The following is a 22720-nucleotide window of genomic DNA, read 5'->3' on the forward strand; positions in this document are numbered from 1 at the left end:
TCCGGAGAGTCCTGAGGGGCGACGGCGGCCAGCCCCGCCCACCCCGGCGGCCAGCCCCGCCCACCCCGGCGGCCAGCCCCGCCCATCCCGGCGGCCAGCCCCGCCCATCCCGGCGGCCAGCCCAAGCCCCGCCCCTGGGTCCTAACGCGAAGACCCCGCTGGGGCTGTCCGCGGCGAGGCCGGATTCATCCCACCCTGTCTGCCTGTCTGGACACCGCCTCACCCGGGCCTGTGCTGCAGCGCGGCCCCCGGACCTTGGGGACTCAGTCTCGGGCCGAGGTCTGCGGCCGTTGGATGAAGAGCAGTCACGGCAGGCGGTAGGAAGGCTGCTCGGCCGGAGGCGCTCGGGGACCTCCACCATGGCGGCTGCGGTACGCGCTGCGGGCTTCCTCCATGCTCTGTGTGGCGCTTCGGCAGGTGAGAGCCTGGACGCTGGGAGCCGAAGCTTTGAGCCGATCGGGAGCGGGGGTGCGGGTGGGGGCGGCTCTCCCGGGGCCTGCATTCGCCCGGGCGGGAAAAAGCAAGAAGCCGCAGCTCCTGGCCCCTCGCGCCGGGTTGCCGGCTCACTGGGGTCTGCTGTGTGACCTTGCGTGCGTTCGCACCCTTTCTGGGTCTCAGGGCCTGGGTGTGTAAAGTGAGGATGGACTGGACGCGGTCCAGGGTCCCTTCCAGTTCACCAGACGGCTCGTGCATGCTCGACTAAGTGAGGAGGATAGTAGCAAGGCAGCATCACCTTCCCCGCGGGCGCGACTTGCCGGTAGATCGAGGCAAGAGAAGCTCGGAAGGGAAATAGGCTGTCCTCCAGCTTGAGTAGAACAGGATTAGTGTCAGTTATTTTAGATTTCGGGCTGATCAATGCTCTTCATTAAAAAGAAGGATGTTGGTATTGTCCCCCAGCCCATGTTCGTTGTTTGCAACCCGAGGAGAGGCAGCCTCCAGCGCTAAGTGTATCTCTAGGAACCAGTATACGATTGACCTGACCTCTGATCGCTCTATTTTATTATAAACCTGCAGTCCAGCATTCGTAATTCTGAAATCTAAAGATCTGTGAAAATCAAAAAGTTCTTTTTTGTAACTTGTTTTGTTAGGAAACTTGACCTGAAATCCTTTGTCGGAAAATCTGACTTGAGAAATATTTTTACTTTTGTTTATGTTTGTGACCACCTCCTCTTTTTTTCAAAGCCCTGTTCAAATAGCACCTAGCATCTGCAGCTTTCTTCCGTGAGTTCTTATGTGTAGCAGGGTCTATCTTAAACTCTTTATGCTTTTTTCCTTTATCTTCACAATGTCTTTATGAGATAGATAACTTTACATTCCCATTTTACAGATTAGGGAATTAGGACACACAGGTTGAGAAACTTGTTCAAGGTTAGACTGGAAGACTTCAAGTTTTTGCAGCCATGCTGCCTGGTTCCAGAGCCTTTTTCTTTCTTTTTCTAGTGTATAATATTTTTTTTGATAGTGGTTTTATTGGGATGTAACTTACACACCATATGATTCACCTTCTCAAACTATACATCTCAGTGGTTTTTAGTATATTTACAGAGCTGTGTGAAAAAGATCTTCACGACCCAGATAATCACGAAGATGTGATCACTCACCTAAAGCCAGACATCCTGGAATGTGAAGTTAAATGGGCCTTAGGAAGCATTATTACAAACAAAGCTAGTGGAGGTGATGGAATTCCAGTTGAGCTATTTCAAATCCTAAAAGGTGATGCTATGAGAGTGCTGCACTCAATATGCCAGCAAATTTGGAAGACTCAGCAATGGCCACAGGATTGGAAAAGCTCACTTTTCATTCCAATCCCAAAGAAAGGAAATGCCAGTCTACCGCAAAGGAATGCTCAAACTACCGCACAAGTTGGACTCATCTCACACGCTAGTGAAGTAATGCTCAAAATTCTCCAAGCCAGGCTTCAGCAGTATGTGAGCTGTTAACTTCCAGATGTTCAAGCTGGTTTTAGAAAAGGCAGAGGAACCAGAGATCAAATTGCCAACATCTGCTGGATCATCGAAAAAGCAAGAGAGTTCCAGAAAAACACCTACTTCTGCTTTATTGACTGTTTCAAAGCCTTTGACTGTGTGGATCACAATAAACTGTGGAAAATTCTTCAAGAGATGGGAATACCAGACCACCTGACCTGCCTCTTGAGAAATCTGTATGCAGGTCAGGAAGCAACAGTTAGAACTGGACATGGAACAACAGACTGGTTCCAAATAGTATATTTGACATGTATATTGTCACCCAACTTATTTAACTTATATGCAGAGTACATCATGAGAAACTCTGGGCTGGAGGAAGCACAAGCTGGAATCAAGATTGCTGGGAAAAATAGCAATAACCTCAGATATGCAGATGATACCACCCTTATGGCAGAAAGTGAAGAAATAAAGAGCCTCTTGATGAAAGTGAAAGAGGACAGTGAAAAAGTTGGCTTAAAGCTCAACATTCAGAAAACTAAGATCATGGCATCCGGACCCATCACTTCATGGCAAATAGATGGGGAAACAGTGGAAACAGTGGCTGACTTTATTTTTCTGGGCTCCAAGATCACTGCAGATGGTGACTGCAGCCATGAAATTAAAAGACGCTTACTCCTTGGAAGGAAGGTTATGACCAACCTAGACAGCATATTAAAAAGCAGAGACATTGCTTTGCCAACAAGGGTCTGTTTAGTCAAGGCTATGGTTTTTCCAGTGGTCATGTATGGGCGTGAGAGTTGGACTGTAAAGAAAGCTGAGTGCCAAAGAATTGATGCTTTTGAACTGTGGTGTTGGAGAAGACTCTTGAGAGTCCCTTGGACTGCAAGGAGTTCCAACCAGTCCATCCTGAGGGAAATCAGTCCTGAGTGTTCATTGGAAGGACTGATGTTGAAGCTGAAACTCCAGTACTTTGGCTACCTGATGCGAAGAGCTGACTCATTTGAAAAGACCCTGATGCTGGGAAGGATTGAAGGCGGGAGGAGAAGGGACGACAGAGGATAAGATGGTTGGATGGCATCATCAACTCAATGGACATGAGTTTGGGTGGACTCCGGGAGTTGGTCGTGGACAGGGAGGCTTGGTGTGCTGCGGCCCACGAGGTTGCAAAGAGTCTGACACGACTGAGCAACTGAACTGACTGACTGACTGACACAGCTGTGTAACCATCCCCATAATCAATTTTAAAACATTTTAATCACCTCAAAAAGAACCTTCGCTATCATCCCCCCCAGTTCCCTATTCCCCCAGCCCCCGAAAACCACTAATCTACTTTTTTTCTCTATAGTTTGCATGTTCTGTAATGTCATATAAATGAAATCATGTAATACAGGATCTTTTATGACTGTCTTTTTTCATTTAGCATAGTGTTTTTCAGATTTGTCCATGTTGTAGCATAAATCAGTACTTCTTCTTTATGGCAGAATGACGTTTTATTTTGTGTATGTACATTTTTGTTTATCCATTCATCACTTGAGCATGTGGGTTGTTTGTACCTTTTGGCTATTATGTTTAGTTTGCTGTAAGTATTTGTGTGCAGTTTTGTGTGTTTATTTTTATTTTTCACGTGTATGTACCTGGGAGTAGAATTGCTTGATCGAACAGAGACTGCATGTTTCACTTTTTGAGGAACTGCTAGACTGTGTTCTAAGGTAGCTGTACCTTTTTACATTCCCACCATCATGAGGATTTTTATTTCTCTACATCCTTGTCAATACTTATTGATTTTCTGTCTTTTTAACTATAGTGATCTTAGTAGATGTGATGTGGTATAAATTTGTAGTTATGATTTGTGCCTCCCTGATGGTTAACAAATGCCTTTTTTTGAGGAGAATGTGTGAGGCTTGGTAACAGGTCGGGTGAGAGTGTGAAGCAGCCAGTGTGGTGTGATGTCAGCTTCTTGGGCAAGGCGTCATGGTGCCCAGAAACTCTGAATTTACTTGTTCTGGTTCTTTAATACTGTAGATATTGCTGTTCCTTAGGTGTTAAAAATGTTCCTTTTCATGTAGAAATATATCTTAACCTGTGTTTTTTTTTTTAATTTACAGGTCATTTGTGGTCCAGGCAGCTTCATCTGAACACCTTTCCAGCAGCTTCCATTTGGGCATTGAAGGCTGTTCCCAGCAATGGTGAGATTATTTGTCTAACTCCCTTTTCTTCTAAGATCTGATGTTAAGAGTACTTTATGTAGTTTCTAAAATGTAAATGAATGAAGTACATTCTTTATAATAGGAATGAGTAAGGTCTAAAGAGTATTTTTCAAATCTTTAATGATAATGGCTGTTATAATTCAAGGCTCTAAAACATAATAGCCACGATTTATTGAGTAATGATTTGTGTGCCAGGTTAGTGGTATGTTATCTTGGTTAATCCTCACACCAGTCTTTAGTGACGGAGTTGTTATTCCCATTGTTATTCCCAGATGCTAAAGGGAGTCTCTTAGAGGCTGAGTGACTTGCTTAAGGTCACACAGCCAGTAATGGCAGGACTGGGTCCTGAGGTGTTCTGGGCATTGTGACGCCTCCTCGGAACACAGTGTTTGCAGAAGGTTTTTGTCCTTTCCTGACAGTGCCAGGCCCTGTCTTCACTCACTTCCCAAAAGGGACGGAGAGCAGCGCTTGCTGAGCCCACGCTCTGCCTTGTTGTTGTTGTTTAGTCACTCAGTTGTGTCTGGCTCTCTGTGACCACATGGACTGTGGCCCACCAGGCTCCTCTGTGCATGGGATTTCCCAGGCAAGAATACCGGAGTGGGTGGCCGTTCCTTCTCCAGGGGTCTTCCTGACCCAGGGACTGGCCTCCCATCTCCTGCGTTGGCAGATGGGTTCCTTACAGCTGAGCAGGCCACCTGGGAACATCATGTTGTGCTTACGGCCAGGTAAATCCTGCCTCTTCCGCACGGCCTCTGCGTAGGGCAGAGCTGAAATCTCCTTGTGTCTTCTCCGTGCTAGACTCGACTGTTGGTCGTCTTCCTTTCATCTTGTGAAGCCTGCGGTTGAGGTGCCTTTGTGCTTGTTCAGCTGGTTGGTGCAGGAGTCTGGGGCGCCTGGCTCTTCCTGCATTTGCTTCTTTGTTGTTCAGGTGATGCATTCAGTCATAAACTACTTACTCTGCCCTTGACTCTGAGCCAGGCAGTGTCCCAGCTGGAGCTGATGTGGGGCCTAGAGAAGGATTCTGTGAGGAAGGCCAGAGCGGAGCACTCTTGCTGGGGGGCCAGCCCCACAGGAGGCTCTAGGGCGAGGAAGGTAATGACTGGTGGAATGAAGACACACTTCTCCACCTTTTCTGCCTGTGACCAAATGACGCCCTCAGTCTCCTTGTGTGTAAAATCAGGAGAGTAGTTCCTGCTTTGGAGATTGTTATGTTACAATACTATGCTTCCAAGGAATACCACAAAGTTTATACCTTAAACCATTTCCCTTTGCTAGGCCTTCTCATCTTCCAGTGACACTTTGTTTTAACTTTACCTGGTTATATTTCCAAATAGATAGTGTATATTGTTCTTTTCCCTGTTAACATCATTATGCTGATTGAAGGTTTAACTGAGCCCCATGTCTGCTTTTTCTGAGCATAGTTGTAAGCACAGTTTTGATGAGATCTCAGTCCCATGGACAGAGGAGCCTGGCGGACTACAGTCCATGGGGTTGCAAGAGTTGGATACGAGTGAGTGACTGAGCTGAGCTGAGTATTTCAAGGATTGCAACATTAAACAGCAAGAATAAAGAGTTGGATACCAGTGAGTGACTGAGCTGAGCTGAGTATTTCAAGGATTGCAACATTAAACAGCAAGAATAAATTAACGTGTACTTGGTATTGTGTTGAAGATTGAGGGGGGTTACAAGAAAAACTAAAATGTGTCCAACGTAGTGGGATTTAGAGTGATTATTGAAGACCTGAATTTATTTAAAATGAAAAGCCAGTAGTTTCTATTTACTTTTAATTGAACCATTTACTTAGTAAGCTGACAGGTCCGAAGAGATCTCCCTGTGTCATCTGAGCCAGCGTCCAAAAGTTTGCTTTTATTTTTTAAAGAAAGACGGTCTTCAAAATACGATTCTTAAAAGTTGAGCATTTTAGTGACTTGTTTTTATCAGTCAGAGTTAATTTGACAGCGCTGGCAGTGTTTCTGCACGGGCGTGGAGCATCTAACGAAGTTTTACTCTTGTCTGCCTACAGGCTCTTTGTCACCTGCAGGAGCCAGAGACAGCTGCCATTTTACCAGCTTGGCCCGCATGCTACAGACACAGTGCTGCCTTTCTGCTCCCAGCAGTTTGGCGGCCCAACAGCACAGATCCTATAGTTTCTTCACTAAACGTACGTAGTCTGGCCACAAACTTCCCATTTCATGAAACGGGAAAATAAAAGGTGCCTTGGTTTCTTAATTTTTCTTCTTTTTCTTCTCCTTAAATGAATTTACACTTCAGAGGTTAGTATATACAGGCATACCTCGTTTTATTGCTCTTTGCTTTATTGTGTTTTGAGGATATTGCATTTTTTGCACATTTAAGATTTGTGGCAACTCTGTGTTGAACAAATCTGTCTGCACCATTTTTTCCAACACGCTCTGCTCACTTCGTGTTTCTGTCATATTCTGGTAATTCTTGCAATATTTCAAACTTTTTAGTTATTATTATATTTGATATGGCGATATGAGATCAGTGATCTTTGATGTTGCTACTTTGACTTGTTAAAGATGAACATTTTTAGCAGTAGAATATTTTTTAAATTAAAGTATATGCTGTTGTTTTAGGCATAATGTTTTAGACATAATGCTATTGTGTGCTAAAGACTATGGTATAGTGTAAACATAACTTTTGTATGCACTTAGAGACCAAATATTTGTGTAACTCACTTAATTGTGCTAGTCGCTTTGTTGCAGGGGTCTGGGGCCAAATCCAGATTGTTCTTGTTGTACTGTTCAGTTGCTCAGTCATGTCCGGCGATGCCATGGACTGCAGCACGCCAGGCTTCCCTGTCCTTCACCATCTCCCAGAGCTTGCTCAATCATGTCCATTGAGTCAGTGATGCCATCCAACAATTTCATCCTCTGTCGTCCCCTTCTCCTCCTGCCTTCAGTCTTTCCTAGCGTCAGGGTCTTTTCCAGTGAGTCAGTTCTTTGCATTAAGTGGCCAAAGTATTGGAACTTCAGCTTCAGCATCAGTCCTTCCAATGAATATTCAGGACTGATCTCCTTTAGGATGGACTGGTTTGATCTCCTTGCAGTCCAAAGGACTCTCAAGAGTCTTCTCCAGCACCGCAGTTCAAAAGCATCAGTTCTTTGGCGCTCAGCCTTCTTTATGGTCCAACTCTCACATCCATACATGACTACTGTAAAAACCACAGCTTTGACTGGATGGACCTTTGTTGGCAAAGTAATGTCTCTGCTTTTTAATATGCTGTCTAGGTTGGTCATAGCTTTTCTTCCAAGGAACAAGTGTCTTTTAATTTCATGGCTGCAGTCACCATCTGCAGTGATTTTGGAGCACCCCAAAATAAAGTCTGTCACTGTTTGCATTGTTTCCCCATCTATGTTCCATGAAGGGATGGGATTGGATGCCATCATCTTCGTTTTTTGAATGTTGAGTTTTAGGCCAACTTTTTCTGTCTCCTCTTTCACCTTCATCAGGAGGCTCTTTAGTTCCTCTTTGCTTCCTGCCATAAGGGTGGTGTCATCTGCATGTCCAAGTTTATTGATACTTCTCCCAGCAATCTTGATTCCAGCTTGTGCTTCATCCAGCCCGGCATTTGGCATGATGTCCTCTGCATATAAGTTAAATAAGCAGGGTGACAATATACAGCCTTGATGTACTGCTTTTCCAATTTGTAACCAGTCCATTATTCCATGTCCTGTCTTACTGTTGCTTCTTAACCTGCATACAGGTTTCTCAGGAGGCAGGTAATGTGGTCTGGTGTTTCCATCTCTTGAAGAATTTTTCACAGTTTGTTGTGATCCTTTTAGTCAAAGGCTTTGGCACAGTCACTGAAGCAGAAGCAGACGTTTTTCTGGAATCCAGATTTATCTCCATTAAAAGTGCTTGCACTGTGAGCTTTCAAGTTTTTGATGGCATTTATAGATACCATCCTTTTTAAGGAATAAAGAAAGAAAGTCAGTGTTTAGTGAAAGTTTAGTTTGAGATTGGTAATTTTATTTCAAACCTGTGGTTCTCTTAAATGAATCAGTGTCCATCTAAAGTTTGAGTTTAACTCTTTGCTTTGATCAGTAATACACAGAGCAGCATGTGATGCGGAAACTGACCTATTTTTCTGAGCTTCAGTTACAAAGATTAGTTCTAACATGTGTATCTTGAAAAACAGGGTACTGTATAGACGCAGAACATTAAAAAATACTGTAAGTCCAAAACATTTTCCCCTTTTCATGTTATCAAACTAAAGGATCAAAGTGTAAGGCCTTTTAGGAAGTAAGCAGGTAAAACCTTTAAAGCCTACGGGCTCATAAGAAAGGTAAGATGAAGATACTCATTTGACTTCTGGAATGTGCTTAGTATTTTAGGCATGTAGATATATGTGTCTTAGATTTTTTACTAGTACAATGTTTGTATAGCTCTGATTCTTTATTAAATTGGTAATGGAATAATTGGTCGTCATAAAATCAGTTGGTGATAATGTGAAAGGCAGAGTCCTTGTGAAGACAATTTAAATCTAATAAACAACGTGGCTATGCCAATAAAATTAAGAAGTAGTCAGAAGTAAAGAATCTGAATGTTCCACAAGTACAGAGCGGAAAATACTCTCTGCAATGTATGGTAGGAAAGATTGGGGGAGCTCAGAAATTCACAGATGGAAACAAATCAGTGGTGTCAGCGTCTGTACATTAAAGTAAAAGATAATCATCTAAGAAATACATACAGGCATGTGCAAGAATTAACTGTCAGACCCCATACATGCTCATTCTTTCCCAAGTATTGGTTAGGTTTTCATTAGAGTTGAAGACGAATTTGGGCATCTTGTTTTGAAGGATATACAGAAATATAGGGCATTTTCAGAATAGAGCAAACAAATAAATGATTAAGATTTATGGGTTCAAATTGCAGAGTTGGCTCTTTGGGCTGAGAGACTGTATTGGGAAGGCTAGTTATTGATTATGTCAACAGTTACAGTGGAGGCAAGAAGGCAGCGAAGAGCCGTGTCACATAGGTGATAAACTGTTCAGGAGACACATCTGTAGGAAAGTAACTGGGATATAAATGTTGGTTGTCTTTTGTGCTGGGGAGGCTGTATTCTGTAAAAGGAGTAGCATCAAATCTTGGGCTTTTCAAATGGAAATCATGTGGAATGTGCAAAGGCTGTTTTAATTTTGCTTTCATTGCCATAATGATGCAAGTGACCCACCTTCTTCCAGCCCTTTTTGCTCAACAGGAATAAATCACTAGGCCCTGAATCACTGCTTGAGGAAATTCTGTAACACCTGTGTCCTTACAGTGACAGCAGATGAGCTGTGGAAAGGTGCTTTAGCAGAAACTGGTGCCGGAGCAAGAAAAGGAAGAGGCAAAAGAACCAAGAGGAAAAGAAGGAAGGATTTGAACAGGGGTCAGATCATCGGTGAAGGTAAACTTACAAAAACAGCTATTGTGCTTTCTAAGATTTTTTTTTTCTCTGCAAAATTTTACAGATGTTTTACAAACTAGAAGCATCAAAACATTTCTAATGAGGGGTATTAGCAAATGTGGTTTTAGAGTCCAGCCAAATGGCTTACTGCCCCATGATTCAGGGGAAGAAAAATCCTGTAGAAAGCGATTCGTTCATTGAGTTATTCATGCCACAAGCCTTAAGTGCGCTTGTGTGGCACCCGCTCTGAAAGGCCCTGGGCTCGAAGAGTTTGCAGTTCAGTGGTAGGAAATCAGAGTTAGCGAACTTTTCTGCTGAGGGTCAGGAAGTGAGTGTCTTCAGCCTAGTGAGCCACATGGTCTCTCTACAGCCATTCCACTCTGCTCTTGTAGCAGAGGAGCGGCTACAGGTAATACGTAACTGAATGGGCACAGCTGTGTTCCAATAAAACTTTATTTACAAAAACAAGTGTGAGGGAGTCTTAGTGCATGGACTGAGGATCCCCTGAATTGAAAGTGAGGAGTCTTAATTGCTCGACTGCCAGGGAAGTCCCTTGATGCCTTTTTTATTGTCCTCAATTCCAGTTGCCTCCACTAAGGAAACCACTGATTTGATTTTGATGTGTTTCCTTCTGACATTTTCTTTTTTTTTTTTTTTAATTTAAACTTTTTATTTTGTATTGGGTTATAGCTGATTAACAATCCTTCTGACATTTCTAATGCTTTTGTGTACATAAAAACCCTAAAAGGAATATACATTTTCTTTTAAAAATAATTAGATTATATCACATGGTACATGTTCTCTTATACTTCACTTTTTTTTTTCCACTCAATAATAGGCCTTAGAAATTATTCCATATCAGAACCTACAGGGCTGCCTTATTCTTTGAGTTTAATGCAGCATATTCCATAGGTTGGATATGCCATAGTTCATTTTGCTGTTTCAATATTGCTAGACAGTTAGATTGTTTCTCTTTTTGGCCTTTACAAGTAACACCTCAGTGGACATCCTTGTCCAAGCACACATATGCTTCATAACCGAGTGGCAGTGTTTCTCTAGGCAGTACCGTTAAGTGGAATTATTGACTGCTACAATGGGTATGTTTAAAATTTTAGTAGACGGTGCCAAGTGGCCTGTAAAGTGAGTATGTTAGTTTAAGCTCCCACAGCAGTATCTGTCTGTGTGCCCATTGCCTGGCATTTTAATACTCAAGAAATGAATGCTTTTAAAAGAATTATTTCTGTGTGTTTTTAAACCTTCAGGGCGTCGTGGCTTCCTATGGCCTGGTCTGAATGCCCCACTTATGAAAAGCGGAGCTATACAGACTATCACTCAAAGAAGCAAGGAAGAGCAAGAAAAGGTGCAGGCTGATATGGTACAACAGAGAGAAGAGTGGGACCGGAAGAGGAAGATGAAGGTTAAACGGGAGCGAGGATGGAGCGGAAACTCATGGGGCGGCATCAGTCTTGGCCCCCCTGACCCTGGTCCCAATGGAGGTAACAGAGTCCTGGTTTCACTAACATTGTGATGGAGAGGGCACTCCTAGGTTCTGGAATTCTTTAATACGGTTCTATTTACTCCTCTGTTTAGATTGCCCTTTTCTAAAACAAGGATTTGAGTATCACTGGAATAACTTCACATTGTTAACCAGCTGTATTTGATGAACCACTAGCGGCCTGTAAACCAAGAGGTACTCCACAGATAGGATGCAAAGCGCTGGGCTCTGGCGTCTCCCTTGTGTGGCTTCCCAGAGCCTTTGAGCGTGGCGGTGTGCATTACGCCTGCTACGAGTCACCCATAGCATGCAGCTCCCCAAGTGCTGTTGGTCGTGGGGTATGGAGCAACATGCCTTGGGAGTGCTGTTTTGATAACAGAAGAAACCAAATAGTTGTCATTAAGCATCCTAAAAGAACACATGAGATAAAAGTTGATAATATTTATCAGATGAAATTAGAAAACAAAGTTGTCTCCCCCACTGTTTCCTGAGTATGTAAAGAAGTAAAAATCATCTGAAAAATTTGTTCTTGTCTATGAACAGGAGATGAGAAAGTAGGCAAGAGTTTGGCTCCTTTCTTAAGTTTGGCTTAAAGAGGAGAGGAGAGGTTGAGATGGAGAGACTCAGGCTAACACGCCGAGGGCTTAGAAGAATGCTTCCATCGGAAGAATGATGATGGGGGGGAGAAGGAAAAAAAGCCATGAACTTAAGTCCTCCTTAGGGGTCCAGATTTAGCCTGTAGATAAACGGGTGTACTTGTGACAGAAGAAAGGGCAGTGGACAGAGTCAGGTGAGCTGTATTTTGACAGTGAGTGTCGTCTCTCCGGAGGCTTCATTGAGTCTTTGAGAAGGAGATGGGATCATGGGCGAGTGTGGCCACCAGTGTGTGTTGATGAAATCATAACATATCTGGGACTGGCCTCAGAATTACCCAGTGGAGTGGGAATTGGACCGAATTTAGAGGAAAGGAGATTGACGTGAGTTGATAATCACTGAAGCCAGCTCATGGTACATAAACTTACATTTTGCTGGTTATTTTGTTGCCTATGAATGTAAATTTCCTATAGTAAAGTCAAAATAAAAGAACAGGGAGTGTTTGAAATGGCTGCTGTGGTGAGAAGAGAGGGACCTAAGTAAAAGGGTGTAGAAGGCCTGCAGACAGCAGAGAGGACCCAAGCGTGTGCCACGCGCTGACTTCTCTGCAGTAGCGCCCCGCAGGTCTGCTGCGGGCAGACAGCGGCACAGACTGCATCCTGGATGGTGTGGTGGTGGGGAAGAGGTGAGCGAGTCGAGCACATTCACAGGACCTAGCGGAAGTGGTGGACGGTAGTGTCTTGACTGTGTGGGAGAGGCTGGAAGACCAGAGGGGTGATGGAGAAAGGGCGCAGTGGTCAGGAGTCTGGAGATGCTGGCCAAGCCCCAGGAACCATTGCCTTTGAGTCATTGCATGAGAGCAGGAGGGGTAGGAGGATGCAGTCGGGAAGATGGTGGCCGAGTTTATGAATTTAGGGGTGGAACAGTTTCTGGTAGTGATGAGGACCACGGTGTGGCCTTGAGAGCGGCACCAAAATATCTGAGATTCTTGGTGAAAAGTCAGTGATGGTGCCAGTGTTAAAAAATGCTGTCATACACTACTTACATGGACACATTTATATTCCTGTTTTTTTTCCTCCCTGCAGAAACATATGATGATTTCGATACCAGGATACTTGAGGTAGGCATGCTGAACTAAATACCCAGTTAAGCCTTCAGAGAAGTTGGGGTAGTAGATATTGAGGGGATGCGGCAAGAGGAACAGTGAACAAAAGCCTTTGATGTGTGACTTTCTGAGCTACAGGGCTGCTTCGTTTAAGGAAATGATGAAACGTCAATTTCATTTCTCTTCTGACTGCTGCCCTTTTGGGGGGCTGCTCATCAGGGCCTCGTGGCAAGGTGACTTCTTGGTATTGTTGATACCAGAATTTGGAGATTGCATTAAATTTCCTCCTTCTTAAAGCAAAGGTTGCAGTAGCAATTTTTCTCGGAATCAGCTGTATCTGACACTCAGTTCAGGAAGCAGAGGTTGGGGGGAGACATGGGGAGGGGTAGAAAGCTTGGAGTTCCTGTGAATGTCCAGCTCTTTCTGGGAAGAGGTTCTGCTGGGCTGCTTATAGGCTCTTGAAACTGAAGTCTGTATCAGGTCAATTTCAGTCACTTTTTCCAGGGCATTTCCTAAAATCGTCAACTTCCCTTTGAGCTCACACTTGGTGTTAAATGCCATATGGAATGTGTTGAGTTTGTGATTGATTGTGTACGTTATTTCTTCAGTATCAATTGCATTCAAGTTTAAAATATATTTACAAGTACTTTATGTCTTTGGGTCCTGGGGTACCCCTTGTAGAAGTTAGTTCTTTCAAGAATTTGGTCTGTGGGAGTGATTTCCAGTAAGAGGATCTGCAAGAGTGGACTTGAGCTCCCTTTTTCTTTAACTTCACTTTACGGGAAAGGGGCCGCCACGTAAGCAGTTAACAGTTTTGTAGTTCTTGGTGAATTTATAAATATGCCCCCAAATGTAGATTTTTCTACAGTGCATAACAGTCAGGTATTTCAGAAGTTTCTGTCTTTCTCTTGAGTCTAATCCATGAAGATCCACTTCTGTGCTGATTATTTCTGAACCCTGCGTTTTATCATTTATAAGATTCAAACTTTTTCATGTTTTAGCATTTCTGCTATTGGGATGTGTCAGTCAAGTCAGTTACCAACTGTGTCAAAGTTTAATCAGCAACTTTTCTTTCTTGTGGTGCCTTCATTAAAATAAGGTAGACTATGTTTTACGGTTTCTAATCTCTTTAAAAGTTACCTCAGCCAGATCATCTAACCAGCTTGTAAAATAAGAAGAGAAAGTCCTGTTTCCATCTTACTCCTGAAGATGGAGGTTTCCTTTGGAGGAAGTGTGCTGTTTGTGCTTGTGGGAGTGAGGGACGATGTGTGTGTTCAGCGTGTGTGTGTGCGCGTGTGTGCGTGTGTGTGTGTGTGTGTGTATAGGTTCCTCCGGTTCCCTACTGCAGAATTTCCTTAAGGGGTAACATGAACATTTTGTCCTCGAGGTGAGGAATGTTTTCAACATGACGGCCAAAGAGGGAAGGAAGAGATCCGTCCGTGTCCTGGTCGCCGTGGGGAACGGCAGAGGAGCCGCAGGCGAGTGGGGGGAGGACATGAGGAGCTGGCGGTGGGGGTGGACCGGCGTGCCTGGGCTCAGCTCTGCACTCGGTGGCTTCAGGCTTTCCCCACTGATTGTCTTTCAAGGTGGCTTAGGCTCACAGACCTTGTGGTGAACTCAAGTAATTCCTTAGAGGGAAAAGAGAGATCTTCCTACACCTGCTTTTTTCCATGAGGACAGTGAATGTTTTAAAAGGCTTAAGACACTGTTGTGTTATGTATAATAGTGAAAAAAAACTGGGAGTGGGGAGAGAGACAGTAAATATCCCACAATAGGGACATAGTTACCAGAAGAGTATAACCAAGCATTGTGATACTCTATGGCCATTAAACAGTTACGGGAAATTACTTATAAAATAATCATTAGGTCAGACAGACAGACTAGAAACCACTTCATGTAAGGCTATAATATAATCCCAATTTTTAAAAAGTAGGCTTATATGCAAAGAAAAGCCTGTAACGATTGGCAGAGTGTACACTGAAAAGGTTAAACTGTTTAATTAGCATGTTTGCCAGTTCTTCAGATTTCTTCTTGAGACTCTTCATAAAGTTTCCACAGGGAACACCTGTTTTTGAAATGTACACGTGAATGTGTGAAGGAAAGAAAACTGGGGAACTGCCTCCTTACACCCACACTGACACTATAAAACAGGCGTTTATGACGCCGGTAGGTAGTATGTTGCCAAAGGAAACGACTCTCTTAACAGTCAGTTTTCTTCCCAGGAATTATTTGTTCCTGTACCACCATTTATTTTCTGTAAAAATAATTGTATTCACTTATTTTGGCTGTCCTGGGTCTTTGTTGCTGACGGGCTTTCCTCTAGCTGTGTTGAGCAGGGTGCTGTCCAGTTGCAGCATGAGCTGCTCAGTGCAGTGGCTTCCCTTGTTGCAGAGCGTGGGCTTCAGGAGCGGGAGCGCGCGTGGTTGTGGCTCCCGGGCTGCAGAAAACTGACTCAGCAGGTGTGGTTCGCGGGCTCAGTTGCTCCACCACGTGTGGGATCTTCCCAGATCAGGGGCCGAACCTGTGTCTTCTGCAGGCAGATTATTTACCACGGAGCCACCGGAGAAGCCCAACAGTGAGCTTCTTGTACATGTCATTTGTTGTACTTTTGTAAGTACATTGATAGGGGAAATTTCTTGCAGTGAAATTGCTACCGCAAATATTTTTACTTTTTCTTTTAAAGGTTTTGCCATTGGGAAAGCCACTGAACGGGCAGATGCTTTCAGAAAAGTATGTACATTTTTTTCTTTGTTAACAGTAAAAGATCAATAATGTCTGTGCTAGACTTCATGGGAACCACAGAAAAATACTTACTGTCAAAGGTTACTGATCTCATAAAAGGCAATTTCAGAAGGGCCTGTATTCTTGCATCATTTCTATCAGCCTTGTGATTGCTTACCAGAACTATGAGACATCGGGGAAACTTTGAACAGAATGTTAAACAATATTAAGGAATTATTGATTTGGTTTGGGTTTGGGGTTTTTTTGTTTTTGTTTTTGGTGTGATAGTGATGTTATATATATATATATATATTTTTTTTTTTTTTTTCAAAATTAAATCCTTGACTTTTGGAAGCATCTACTGAAATTTCGCTGTAAATTTGCAGTTTTCCATAATAAAATATTTTATAAAAGTTATTTTTTGAATCTCTGAGAAAATGTAAATTCCAACAAGAGATTTAAGAAAATTATTTTCCTTCTTTCTTTCAGGCAAAGAACAGAGCCGTTCACTATTTGCATTACATAGAACGATATGAAGACCATACCAGTGAGTGTCAGTCTTTTCTTTTAAAATTTTCAGGCTTATACTTCTTTCTTTATGTGTGGTAATGTATCTCTGTGGGTATTTTTGTGTTTCTTTGCATGTTACTACCTTCTTTGATATATAAAAATATATAAAAATGTAGAAACAAACTTACTCATGAGAAGGTTAGCAGTGAGTGAAATCAGACCTGGTTGCTCGTCCTTGGCCGGCACGTGGTGGCTGCTCAAGGCTGTGTTGCTTGCCTTGCGGTATTATTGGCAAAAAAGGGCGTTAAAGCTATGCCCCTAACTCTTCTTATGTTTCTGTTTTTGCCCTCCAGTATACCATGATATTTCCTTAACATTTAAAAGGACACATATCAAGATGAAGAAACAACCCAGAGGTAACTAAAAAAATTCTTACGACGTGTTGGAGGTAAAGCAGAGAAACTGTACCAGTTTCATCCTGCCCCCTGTTTTTGCTCACCTTTGCCTGAACTTATTTTGAAAACACTAAAATGGACAGGCCTAAGTTAGATTTAAATAGATTGAGGTTTTCGGGGAAGTAAAAAGCAGTCAGCCTTGGGACTTCCCTCAGGCTTCCAATGCAGGGGGCTCAGGTTCGATCCCCATTTGGGGAACTGAGATCCCACACACTGCAAATCATGACAGAAAAATAAATGAATTAAATGTATAATTCAATGATTTTTTTTTTAAAGTAGTCAACCTACTTAGACTCATGATTACAGACACATTCCAGGGGTAACTGTAGGTGGGAAGAGCACTTAATGAATAGGAAACAGCAACTGAGTGAGTAGTTGAGTTTGTAGTGGGAGCCTTGGTTCAGTTCAGTCACTCAGCCGTGTCCGACTCTTTGCAACCCTGTGCACGCCAGGCCTCCCTGCCCATCACCACTCACTACTCTGTCCTTTGAGTCGGTGATGCCATCCAACCATCTCATCCTCTGTTGTCCCCTTATCCTCCTGCCTTCAATCTTTCCCAGCATCAGGGTCTTTTCAAATGAGTCAGTTCTTCACATCAGGTGGCCAAAGTATTGGAGTTTCAGCTTCAGCATCAGTCCTTCCAATGAACACCCAGGACTGATCTCCTTCAGGATGGACTGGTTGGATCTCCTTGCAGTCCAAGGGACTCTCAAGAGTCTTCTCCAACACCACAGTTCAAAAGCATCAGTTCTTTAAAAGCATTGGTTGCTCCTAGAGAATTCATGATGGATGCTGCAGATGGTTGTTTTCCAACAGCGTATTCAGCTCCATTCATTACTCTCAGCAAGGGTGAACTGAACAACTTTGGTGAGCCACGTGCTGCACCAGGCTCTGGGGATCTGGAGATGGGCCTTCGTCCTGTCTTGGGAAGAGCAGGCAGCCAGAGGTTAGGGTCATGGGTCTATGCCAGTTGTGCCCGGTGGACTCAGGCAGTAGAATTCTTAAACATTCTGATGTGTTTCACCTGTGGTTCTATAGTAAAAATAGTTTTGTATAACTCTAAGTAATATCTTAAAAAGTCTGGTTCAGAAGATAGAACATACACAGTATTTAAATTTTTCATGCCAAAGTTTCTAATACAACTTTGCTAGAGCCATGGCATGGAAATAAGAAAGAAAAAAAGTCAAATACAGTACCAGTTATATTAGTGCACCTGAACTTGGCTTCTGCTTCAAAATCATAAGTAATCATTCATATGCCAGATAATAAAAACATTTATCATTAGAAAAAGTATTGAGTCGAACACTTGGACATTAAGGTTTAGACCTGTGCTTTAGACCATTTGGCTTTTGAGTACTTGAAAAGTGGCTTCTGGGAATCCCTGTGTCAGATACCACCAGATTTCAGAGGCTCCATATGAAAAAAAAAAAGCATAAGGAATAGCTAAAAAAATTATGGTATTGAGGACATGTTGAAATGATGTTTTGGACATACTGGATTCATAAAATACATTATTAAAAACAGTTTTACCTCCTTTAAAAAAATATTTTAAAACTGTATCTGCAAGATCATTTGAAAACATATATATGGCTTGCATTTGTGGCTTGTGTAATGTTTTTGTTAGACATGTTACTTTGGATACATCTTTATCTAAATGATTTTTGAAAGACTGCTGGTTGTAATTGCAGAAGTTACTCTTTTTTTTAATCCTCACTGTCTTCTGATTAAAGCTGTATTTTTCAGCTCAGCTTTAAGGTATGTGCTGAGTTTTATGCCTGGCTAGTCAGAGTGCTAGAGAACTTCCCAAGTGGTACAGTGGTAAAGAATCTGCCTGCCAATGCAGGAGCCACAGGAAATGCGGGTTCAATTGCTAGGTCCAAAAGATACCCGGGAGAAGGAAATGGCAGCCCAGTCCAGTGTTCTTGCCTGGAGAAGCCCATGGACAGAGGAGCCTGATGGGTTACAGTCCATGGGGTCATGAAGAGTTGGACACGACTGAGCAACTAACCAGCAACACCATGGGAAGGGATTACAGGTAGACAAGAGGAGGGTGAGTGGCTGGAGAGAAAACCACCGAAGATTTAGAGGCCAGCCTGGAGGTGAGAAGGCTGGGCCAGTAACTAGGAGGCAATCTGGGGGAGGGTGTGTTACTGAAGCCAAGAGTTTCTCCAGAAGGAGGAAGTGGATGATTCAATGCAGCTGACCATTCAAGGAGGGTGAGAACAGATGTCTGGTGAGCCTTAGTTACCATGGGCATGGGTTGCCAAGAAACTTCAGGCATCTCTGTTAATCTTAAGAGCCCTATTTTTTGTCCATGTGTTTAACAAACTTATAGGTATATGTATTTTTAAATTAATCAATTAGTTTTTGGTTGTGCTGGGTCTTTGTTGCTCCTCGGGGGCTTTCTCTAGCTGTGGTGTGCGCACAGGCAGGAGCTGTGGGGCACGGGCTTAACTGCTCCGAGGCATGTGGGATCTTCCTGGACCAGAGATCAAAGCATCTCCCCTGCACTAGCAGGCAGATTCTTAACCACTGAGCCAGCAGGGACGTCCAGAAACACATATATTATTTATTTAGTCCATATAACATCTCATTTAAATCAGAGTCATCCTTGAAGTTCAGTAAGTTGTGAAAGGTCACCCAGCTGGGAAGTGATGAAGCCAGAATGTGGACCAACATCTAAACCCAGAGTGGAAGCCATGTGAAGCCAGCAGGTGACGCTACCTGCATTGTGGGCAAGCGGGCAGGCGTTTGACTTGATTTTCCTCTTTCTAGGCTATGGCCTCCGCTGCCACCGAGCCATCATTACCATCTGCCGGCTCATCGGCATCAAAGACATGTACGCCAAGGTCTCTGGCTCCGTCAACATGCTCAGCCTCACCCGGGGCCTCTTTCAGGGGCTCTCTCGCCAGGTAGGTCAACCCTGCGCTCGGAAACTGAGGAGCCAGTTTGTATTTCAGCGGTGTGCTCTGAGACCAGCATCTCCTGGGCCATCCTGGAGTTGCTCTTGGGCCACCTGAGGACCAGGCATTCTTTGTCTGTGGGTGCATCAGGTTAGTTAATCCAACTGAAGAGGTAATTCATGAGGCTTATCCTTTAAAAAAAAACTGTATGGGTTTTTGAAGTTTTAAAATTAAGTATTTTTAAAAGCCAGTAATTATAACCTTTTATTATGGAAAGAATATGTGCTTGTTCAAAAACTCCAACAACATAAAAATGTTAACTAAAAAGGGGAAGTCCTCTCCTAATCCTGTCCTTTCAGTGGGAACCAGGGTGAAGGCTCCGGGCACCTCCACTCGAGAGCAGTCTCCAGTCCGTTTGATGGCACCTGCATAGGTCGTTCAGGGGGACATCTGAGTCAGCGCGAACTATGCACTTAATAGTTGAGGTTATCTCTCCACATAGATGGGGCCTCCGGGCCCCTGCCCAGCTCACCCCCGCAGCCTGGGCTGGGCTCAGTCACACCAGCGGCAGGGAGGAAGGTCTGTCGTTGCAGGGGCCCCTCCCCCAGCTCTGCAGGCTGGCTTGTCCCTTGAAAGAAAGGCCGGGTGGCCCTCAGCAGAGCTGAGTGAGCAGAAAGACAGCCGGGTTCAAGAGGCATTCACGGACCTCCATTTGCTGCGGACTTTGGCAGGCTCTCTGACAGACTGTGCTGGCTGTTTCTGAATAAAGTGATCCATGGAGTAATTGTAGCAGTCACTGTTTAAAATAGGAAAACTAATTGAAAGAAAAATTTTGCCTAAAAAAACTTTTTTGATCAGCTGTGTCTTAGTACTATCTAAAAACATCTTTCAAAAGCACTTCTAAATTTAAACTTACTTTTAGAGACGTAATTGTTTGATGTAACTTAAAGTGTTTGTTTTTAGGTTATATTTATGGTCAAGTAGACCTGTTCTTTTATGTGATATTTCGTTTTGTGTCAGTACTTTGAATCTTTGGCTACAGTGACTACGTATCATCTCTTCTAAAATGGCATCAGCTATAAGAAGTTGCATTATGCTATTCAAAAAAAATGACACCAGTGTAAGCGACACGCCACCAATTATAAGACTCCAATTTATTTATGAATTAGCTCTTCTCTCTTCTAGTTTCAAATATATGCAGAATTAGAATAGTACAGGGTGTACTATCCTCACGGCATGTTAGATATTTTAATATATTATCTGTAAACCATCTATTGAGTTTACTCACTGTGTCCAGACGTTTATGGCTTCCCTCTGTTACGAATCCTCACGGCTCTGTTACACACCAACAGTTAGCTGCTCATGCACCCCAGCCAACCCCAGTCATTGTGAATCAAATCTCAGACATCAGTTTAACTCACTCACAAGTATTTCATCATGTATCTCTAAAAGATAAGGATTAAAAAGTATCAGACAGTACTACCATCATGCTTAAAAAATTACCAGTAACTCAATATCAAACATCTAGTCAGTGTTCATAGAAATGTATCCATTTGTCAGATTAAAAAACATTTTTTATATAGTTTATTTGAATTAGATGGCAGAAAAGAGCAATACGTTTAAAATCTTTGCTGTGTCTTTTAAATCGCTTTGAATCTGGAAGTTGCGTTTTTCTTTTTTCTCTTAGTTTTCTGTTGTTGAAGAAACCAGGTTGTCTGTCCCAGTCTGGTGCTGGATATCAGGATGCTTGACATCCTGTCTCCCTGCATGTCCTGTAAATCGGCAGCTGGAACAGGGGCATGATGAGATTCGAGTTCAGTCTGCGGCACGGCATGGCACGTGACTGGGAGGTTGATGAAGACAGGAGACCAGAGGCCAAGGCCCTTTCTTCATGCCCCTTGGCGGTGGGGAGGTGGGGTGGGATGATTCTGCCCCCAGTAGGTCACCGTTAGTATAGCCACAGGAAGTTCCTGCTCTTTAAGTTAAAGACTTCAGATTTTTTTGTGTTTTGTGTTTGTTGTTTTTTTTTAAAGTAAAATCTTACTTTCAATCACTCTTACATAAATTCAGTTAGCTAATAAACTTGATGTTACATTACCTGGGCCACGTTTCCTGCTGTAATAATCACCTTCAGTTAATGAACTCTTAAGAGTTGCTCCATTTTAATCAGCCAGACGGTTCTGCCATGTCAGGGGCAGACCCCATTAGACCAGCCTCACAGACCTAACCTGGTGTTCTCTCCGTTTGGTTGTGCCCAGGAAACCCACCAACAGCTGGCTGACAAGAAGAGTCTCCATGTTGTGGAATTCCGGGAGGAATGTGGCCCTCTGCCCATCGTGGTTGCCTCACCACAGGGGGCCTTGAGAAAGGATCCGGAGCCAGAAGATGAGGTTCCAGACATCAAATTGGACTGGGACGATGTCAAGGCCGAGCAGGGAATGACGCGCTCTGTGTGGTCAGGTTTAAAGAGAGCTGCCACGTAGGCCTCCCTCCTGCCTGGGCCAGTCTGGCACCGGGTGCTTCCAGCACCTGGGAGAGACTCATCCTCTCACACTTTAGATTGTCTTTTTTAAAAAAAAAAAAGGAAAGGCCAACCTTACATTCGTTTATTTACAAATAATAAATAATGCAGATGTAATTGATGGAGCATGTCATACATACCAGTCACTGTGATAGGAACTTTACATACATGTCTTAGTTAAAAACTACTTCAAATATTTATTTAAACTAGTAAAAATCAAATGAACTGGGGAGGCAGGGCTGCTAGTCTGACCTGATGAAAAATAATGTGCAGTCAAGTTGTAGTTACTTGACTGTAACACACAATTGGAAAGCAGAGGAAAATATGCAGACTTAGTTCTTTTTGACTGTAGAAATTCCCTTTTTAGTAAACCTCTTTGTGTCTGGGTTTTGGTGGTTGCTCTCGGGATTATTAACAGCTCAGCGGTAAAGAACCTGCCAGGAGTGCGGGCGCTGTAGCAGTTGCCGGTTTGATCCCTGGGTTGGGAAGATCCCCTGGAGGAGGGCCTGACGGCCCACTCCAGTATTCTTGCCTGGAGAATCCCAGGGACAGAGGAGCCTTGGTAGGCTACAATCCACAGGGTGGCACAGAGCTGGACAGGACTGAGGCGACTTAGCGCGCACACACTAGGTATGACGTTACACCTACATCACTTACTGGTGATGACTTTGTGCTGGTTTGAGTGAAGTATACAAACCTTACCTCTCTTCAAATCCCCTTTCCTCCTCTGTTTCTATAATTGTTTTAAAATTTCCTCTGCCTACATCGAGAGGTCCCAGCACACACTAGGTGCTCCGTCAACACCCAGTCTCTCTGGTCTGAGGACCTTTCTGCTATTGCTCAGCTTCTTACCTGCCCTCTTCGCCAGGCC

At 43.5% G+C, this 22720-nt stretch overlaps 1 protein-coding gene across 1 annotated transcript; it reads left to right on the plus strand.

The window, feature by feature from the left end:
• Positions 1–150: 150 nt before the first annotated feature.
• Positions 151–21966, plus strand: MRPS5 (mitochondrial ribosomal protein S5). The gene is made up of 12 exons (XM_043918747.1): positions 151–417; positions 4031–4111; positions 6156–6293; positions 9420–9545; positions 10808–11041; positions 12720–12754; positions 14127–14217; positions 15423–15469; positions 15950–16007; positions 16324–16386; positions 19201–19337; positions 21587–21966. Exons 1-12 carry the CDS (start codon positions 360–362, stop codon positions 21809–21811), a joined length of 1293 nt encoding a protein of 430 aa, XP_043774682.1. The 5' UTR covers positions 151–359; the 3' UTR covers positions 21812–21966.
• Positions 21967–22720: the final 754 nt, after the last annotated feature.

The sequence above is a fragment of the Cervus elaphus genome, chromosome 11, assembly GCF_910594005.1.
Source record: "Cervus elaphus chromosome 11, mCerEla1.1, whole genome shotgun sequence".
Taxonomy (NCBI): domain Eukaryota; kingdom Metazoa; phylum Chordata; class Mammalia; order Artiodactyla; family Cervidae; genus Cervus; species Cervus elaphus.